A 7,145-nucleotide genomic window follows, 5' to 3' on the forward strand; every position below is an offset into this window, starting at 1 on the left:
TTTATGGTAATGCAGCTAAATTAAGTGGGGTTGTTAAAAGTATTGCTTCTGGTAAAGTCTGTGCATTGAGCGGCTTTTGTCCAGAAACATTATTTCTTGTGAAGAAAGATTTTCCCAACACACTGGTTCAGTAGCATTGAGCGACATTGGTCCAAAACTGTCAGTGGCCTTTATCTAACACAGGTCTTGTGAAGTCAGTGGACTAGATGGAATTGTCCAGCACAACACCTCTGTTTAAGTCAATGGCATTGAGCGACAGATATCCAAGTAATTTAATCATATTCAGGCATTTTTATCAGTGACTTTAATGAACTATATGAGACAGATTTGGGCTTTGAAATTCAACGATTTAGGTTTCCCAACAGAGATTTTAATGTAATATTAAAGTTTTTATCCATGTTTTACTTCGTTTGATTCAGAAGTGAATTGTGATCGATGTTCAGTATAAAATATACTAATCAAATTTTTTTTTTCAATTAGTTTCTTTGATTTTACTGAAAACAGTTTGGAAAAAAGCACTGAAAAGCTATAATGAGGGGTTAAAATCAATTAGTGGATTTTATTGCCAATTCCATTCAAAATCTGAAAATAAAAAAAAGAAAAGAGTCCAAAGTTTTAAAGGCATAGAAGAAGACAGTCCTGTTCGATCGGACGGATCATCAATAATGTGAATACTATTGCGGTGCATACTAATCACATCGCCAGATTTCCAGGACCAATGCAGATCATTTGACTGCTAGTACTTATTGGGATAAATTTAAAAGTTGTTTGGATTTTACAAAATAAACATCGAACAGGCTGAATGTAAAGATGATTCTCTCGAGAAACTTATTGTTGGCATTTAAATGTTTCTGTTTGTGTAAGTATGTGTCTTCAATGATTTCCTTAATTAACTTTACCCTTAATCATGTGAATTGTGTCTATTATTGTACCTGTATTATTTTGTTCATATCTGATGGCATCAGACTAACTTACGTGGTGTAAAAACTTTCAAGAATGCAAACTATATGTTGCACATCAATTTATTTAATAAGTGTTTGAAAATTTCTTTTACACCACAAAGTTAAAGAAGCCAATTAAAACCCTATATATGGAATTTTTGTTGTTGTTATTTTAATTAATAATCTAGATTGTCTTAGAAGATACATGAAATCAATTCTTTCCAACGAAGTTTGAGATTTCTTACACAAAACGTGTACTAGTTGGTAGACAGGTTTTAGAAATTTAAAAAAGGCGTGGGATTTCCAGAATGAAGTGATTTTTCTAAGAAAAATATTTTTGAGAGTCAGTTATTTTTCTTTATCTTATTTTAAGGACATGTAATAATACAAATAATCTTTTTCAAAAAACGGGTGATACAAACAGAGGTACTGTACCGAGCTCACTATATACCCTCCTACTTCTCCAATATGTATAAAATGGCAGTGTCCATGTTTTGCTGTGGGAAACTCAAAATATGTGTCGGATCAAAAAGTAAAAATAGGAGGTGCACAATGGCAATATGTAATCACTGAAAGAAAAACCTAGTGAATTTAACTAGTGTGTTTCGTAAAGCGTTGGTCGTGATTAGTAAACTTTCAGTTTACTGGTTTATATATCAGTTAAGCTAATTACAAGCGGGGGTCTTTTGTATATATATTAGATACCTAGTGAAAGTTACTCATCAATTCTAAATTTACTAATCTTACCTAGTAAATATACCAATATCTGGTAAAACTACTATTAAGGTAGTGATTGTATGGACAGTGAATCTACTAGTTATTTTTTTTTTTACAGTGCTTAAGATTCTTTGAAAGTTTCATCAAATTTCATTCAGAGGTCTGAGAGGAGTTACGGATAAGAGATGGGTACCCCAAATCGTACAACAGACGGACGGTTCCTCCAATTTGCGTATACGGACATACCGATGCTTGGTGTACTATGAACCCTATTTTTAAGCGGGGGGTAAAATAAACTTTTATCAAAGCGTAACGGACGGACGTACGGACAGACGGGCATCCCGATCACTATATACCCTCCCACTTCTCCAGACCTGCCTACCCTTTTCATTTCAAGGGTGTAATTTCAGGAAATTTTTGGTGGAATTTCAGAGGTGAAAGCGTAATCAATCATGTTTTCCTGTTTTGTTGTTAACTGTAAAGCCGTATAGCGGGTTTTTTGGCGGATGTAAATTTGCCGTTTTGCCTGCTCAAAGGTATGCCAATAATTATGGCGTAATTTATTTAAGCGGACAGTGTTTCAGCTCCTTGCTGTTAAACAATAAGAAGAGTACTGACTATTTTAGCGATTGAAATTTTAGCTGCCCGCTAAAATAACCCACTATACAATACTTTATTTTCTTTCATAACAACCGAAATGTACTTTACTAAAGAAAGCTGGTATAAACTTTTCTTTTTCGAATCATCTTTTTGCAAAAAGTGTAAAATACCACTGAGTATCCTAGTTTATTAAACTTAAATCAACTGTACACCCTTATTGAAGCGTTTGGTCAATTTGCATCAAATCACTAAATTGAAGACTTGCGTTTGCATGTTTACACAAATCGTAACACTGTATAATATTACATATTTTTAACATTCACATTTCTCTAATTTGTTCTAAGCAATGTTAAAATAAACTATTTGAGCATAGAAATGGCTGTACTTATTGCAATATCATATAATAGTCAACTAAATAAATTGCCATCTCATGTTCTTCCGAATCTTCGCCATACCAGTTAACATATAACTACTAGGTATATTACGTACGTTTTCGAACAGGTCCTCTAGCTATTACTATTATTAGAACTCCTCATTTCATTTAAGCAGTCGTACTTTGACTCTTTATTTACACGTTCATAATGGATTTTAATCCAAAATATCGAAAGCGTAAAATTAAAATACGTGGCGTAATAGCGTAATTTTGTGGTAAAAAGCGGAAGAATTACGCCAAAAGCGGAAGGGTAGGCAGGTCTGCTTCTCAAACGGGTGGGTGTGTTATAAAAATATATACTAATCCAGGCACCCATATTTTTTATTGTATCATCTGTCCTTAAAAGACACGGTCGGTTCGAACACTTTATAGATTTTACTTGATACAAGTGTTTATATATATATATATATCATTTAATGAAAATTTGGAATAAAATAATGCAATGTTTAATGAATCTCATTTCCTGTTAAAGATATAACAAAGTTTGTTTCAAAGATGCAATTTCCTACATGGTTAGTTCAGTCAATTTATCACTGAGCATTAAGCTAATTACAACAGAAATTCCTTTTGCTATAAATAATCTACATGAAACTATATTTAGTGAACAAAATAAATGTCGATCTCACAAACAAGCCAGAAACTATTATTGTGAATAATCTTCTAGGGTCTAGAAAATATGAAATAATCCCATAAAGGAATAGAACACCTCTATATTGTCGGTTTCTACCGACATCATTATTATGCCAGGCCCATAGGAAGCAATTTCAGTTTTGAGGGGCAACGTTATATATTTTCATTTGGGGGCACTATCAACTACCAGAAATTCCTTGACAAGCAAGAAAAAATAGTATACTGTATGTTTTCTAAATATATTATATATCGGCAGAAATATAAGGGGGGAGCCTGACATGATAAATCTTTTCCACTTTTTTCAAGTTTTATTGTGAATGACTTTTCTTTATTGCATGCACTTGCACTTTAACATCTACTATTTTCTTAATCACTGTCTGCGTTAAATATATTTTACAATTTTTTTAAATTACAGAGAAAATAAAGAATGTCTGTCTACCTGCCTGTCTGTTACCAAACACTCTAGGCGTATTCTTATTCCTCCAATTAAGTGCAGGGCATCGCACTTCAGTCTTTGCTTGGTGTGACATGTGAAATGTTATCTTCAATACAGGTTAAAAACTGGGTAAAATCGCCAATGACTTATGAGGGATCTTTTTCGTGCCAGCACCTACTGCGACACGGGACCTGGGTTTATACGGTCTCGTCCAAAGGACCGGTCTCCACTTCCCACAATGGGATTCGAAGCCGGGACGTAATCTCTTATTTGGGAATACATTTCAGCCACGTAGCACCGGGCAGGCAGAGAATTTTTTTTTGACTTACCTAAAAAAAAAAAAAGACCAATTACTCAATTGTCCAAACTCGAAAATCCTATTTCGCGGGGTGGGGGGGGGGGTGGGGGGGTGTTAAATTCTTTCAATGCCAACTTCTTTCAGTGCCAATTTTGGAATTCAATATTACATTTCCCTGTTATTAATTCCCTGTAGTACAAAGTGAGGGGGCCAACCAGTCTTTCAATGAGCATTTCCAATAGTAAAAGTAACGTTTGGAAAAGAAGTGGGGGGCCAGCCCTGGGTTTATACGGTCTCGTCCAAAGGACCGGTATCCACTTCCCACAATGGGATTCGAACCAGGGACGTAATCTCTTATTTGGGAATACATTTCAGCCACGTAGCACCGGGCAGCCAGAGAATTTTTTTTTTGACTTACCTAAAAAAAAAAGACCAATTACTCAATTGTCCAAACTCGAAAATCCTATTTCGCGGGGTGGGGGGGGGTGTTAAATTCTTTCAATGCCAACTTCTTTCAGTGCCAATTTTGGAATTCAATATTACATTTCCCTGTTATTAATTCCCTGTAGTACAAAAGAAAGGGGGCCAACCAGTCTTTCAATGAGCATTTCCAATAGTAAAAGTAATGTTGGGAAAAGAAGTGGGGGGGCCACCCCCCCCCCCCCCGTTGCAACGTGCCTGCATTTTAAATAATTTTACTTGATTGATATAATTTCAGTAACGTTTTCTTTACAGGTAGAGTCGTATTCGTTGAATCAGCATGTCAAGACTCTCATTTCAAATGGCCCTTCCTACCCACTACATGCCATCTAGAAGTCCTTAAATCTAACAACAGTATCATTGGTCCTTCGTGTCCGCTAAGTTTTGCAGATAGATATCCAATAACGAATCCCTCTAACAAGTCAGTAGAAATTAAGCCCGGTTTCTTTTTTGACGTTGATGTTCCTCTAATCACAATAAACATAGACGACTATGGTATTTCTTTATACGTTTATCCAACGAGTGATTCTGGTACAATATTTGATTACCAGTCAGAAGACGAGACCTTCCGAATGAAAGTCTGGCTGGATGGCGGAAACCTTAGAGCCTCCAGACGGATTACAAGGAATGTGTTTACGTATTTGGTCAACGAGGAAGCCAACCCGGTCATTTTAAACCAATGGCAAAAAGTAGGCGTGTCTGTGGACAGCAGCGCTAAGAGTCTGAGAACATTTGTTGCTGACAGCCTGGAGATTAGCAACGACAGCCCCAATCAAAAGAGTATAGATGGTGACAGCGACGATGCAAATAGACAAATCGTAACCCCCGGGAAAATGCGAGTAGGGGCCTCTTTCAATGAGAGTGATCCCCGCACTTTCACTGGACTAGTAACTTGCCTAGGCATGGTTCTACACAAAGAATTGGACTGCTTTACAGACTGTGCATCAACTGGGAATTGGAGAAATAGTAAGTATTTGCACATATTTAAGAAAAAAAAAACAAAGTTATTGGGAGAACAAAAGCAATGGATTAATTTTAAATTAAAATTATTATTAAATTTAAACAGTCTTGAAATAAAGCTTGGAATTGAAATCTTTAGGTGCAGCAATTTTCATTTCCCGTATCTCATGATCGGTATGATCCATCGTTCTCTCAAGTCTAGACTAAGAAAGGTCAAAAATATTTATATCCTTAAAAAAGTCTTATTACAGAGAATACACATGTGAAGCATGGAAGCCCTAGCACGAACTGTTCAAGTTATGTCCCGGGTTAAAGTTAGATAAATTCTTGCAATTTTGATAAAACTCCAAGGTCAATGTCAAATATGTTGGTACCTAAAGAAATGTCCTGTCACAAGAAATACACGGGTGAGTCGCGGCTCCATGCAATCAACCAAACGTTATGGGCATTTTAAAGATTTTGAGATAAACAGCTAGATAGACGGATGGACTGAGCAAAAAGTATACTAGTATACCCCCGAATCCTCGAGTACGGAGGCATAAAAAGCATATACTTTTATTCCTGAAAATATGAAATTTGATTATTGTCTCTATATAAAATGATGTTCTTTGCAGAAATAAACATTACAGATTACTTGCTGAACTCATGGATAATTTTTAGCGTTTTCTTAACTGTTGATTTTCATACCTGAGGATTTGATGATACCTTAAAAATTAACATCTGATTTTCTTTTTCAGCTCCAACTTTTAGCGACGCTGACAAATTGCATTACGCCACCTTCTCAGGTGTACAATTCGATAAGATGCCGATCACCACGCCCATCTACCAATCAGTAACGAGATCACTCACCACGTGCGCGATCACGTGCCTCAGAGACTTTATCTACTGTCGATCTTTTACATTCCAATCCCAGTCCAATACCTGTTCTCTATTCTCTGCCATATACACACAGTCTTTTGAATTCACCACACAAGCTGGTCATATTTACTACAAACTTCTTAGCTAGATAGATATAGTAACCTACTATCTGGTGTCGGAATTTTAAGCAAATTGAAAAAAAAAACATTTTAGCTCACCTGAGCCGAAGGCTCAATGAGCTTTTCCTTTCATATTTTGTCTGTCTGTCTGTAAACTTTTCACATTTTCGACTTCTTCTCAAGAACCACTGGGCCAATTTTAACCAAAGTTGGTACAACGCATCCTTGGGTAAAGGGGAGTTTAAATTGTTCAATTGCAAGGAGAGATAAGCAAGAGAAGACAAAAATAGGGTGGGGTCTTGCTAAAATCTTCTTCTCAAGAACCACTGGTTCAGAAAAGCTGAAACTTATGTGTAAACATCCTGGGATAGTGTAGATTCTAAATTGTTCAAATCATGACCCCCGGGATTGGGCGGGGCCACAATAGGGAATCAAAGTTTTACTTAAAAATATATATATATATATAAAATTTTGAAAATTTTCTTCTCAAGAATCACTGGGTCAGGAAAACTGAAACTTATGCATCCTGGGGTGGTGTAGATTCTAAATTGTTCAAATCATGACCCCCCGGGGATAGGACAGGACCATTACTTGGAATCACAATAGGTTATTATATGGGGGAAATTTGGTAAAAAAAAAAACCAAACATCATAGTTAAAGCAACTCAGGTGAG

The 7,145-nt window shown here is 36.1% G+C and overlaps 1 protein-coding gene across 1 annotated transcript; it reads left to right on the forward strand.

Moving 5' to 3' along the window:
* The first annotated feature begins 217 nt into the window (after positions 1 to 217).
* On the forward strand, positions 218 to 6,521 carry LOC134233951 (uncharacterized). The gene is made up of 3 exons (XM_062716008.1): positions 218 to 859; positions 4,791 to 5,501; positions 6,233 to 6,521. Exons 1-3 carry the CDS (start codon positions 811 to 813, stop codon positions 6,499 to 6,501), a joined length of 1,029 nt encoding a protein of 342 aa, XP_062571992.1. The 5' UTR covers positions 218 to 810; the 3' UTR covers positions 6,502 to 6,521.
* Positions 6,522 to 7,145: the final 624 nt, after the last annotated feature.

Source organism: Saccostrea cucullata, unplaced genomic scaffold (assembly GCF_032062105.1).
Source record: "Saccostrea cucullata isolate Sc308-1 unplaced genomic scaffold, CSIRO_AGI_Scuc_v1 ctg226, whole genome shotgun sequence".
In the NCBI taxonomy this organism is placed as follows: domain Eukaryota; kingdom Metazoa; phylum Mollusca; class Bivalvia; order Ostreida; family Ostreidae; genus Saccostrea; species Saccostrea cuccullata.

Bases quoted from the DNA above. Each gene is read 5' to 3' on its own strand.
- LOC134233951 (XM_062716008.1), top strand. From the start codon at position 811: ATGATTCTCTCGAGAAACTTATTGTTGGCATTTAAATGTTTCTGTTTG. The intron at 860-4,790 runs GTAAGTATGTGT...TTTTCTTTACAG, and splicing joins ATTTAAATGTTTCTGTTTGT to GTAGAGTCGTATTCGTTGAA. The intron at 5,502-6,232 runs GTAAGTATTTGC...TTTCTTTTTCAG, and splicing joins AACTGGGAATTGGAGAAATA to CTCCAACTTTTAGCGACGCT.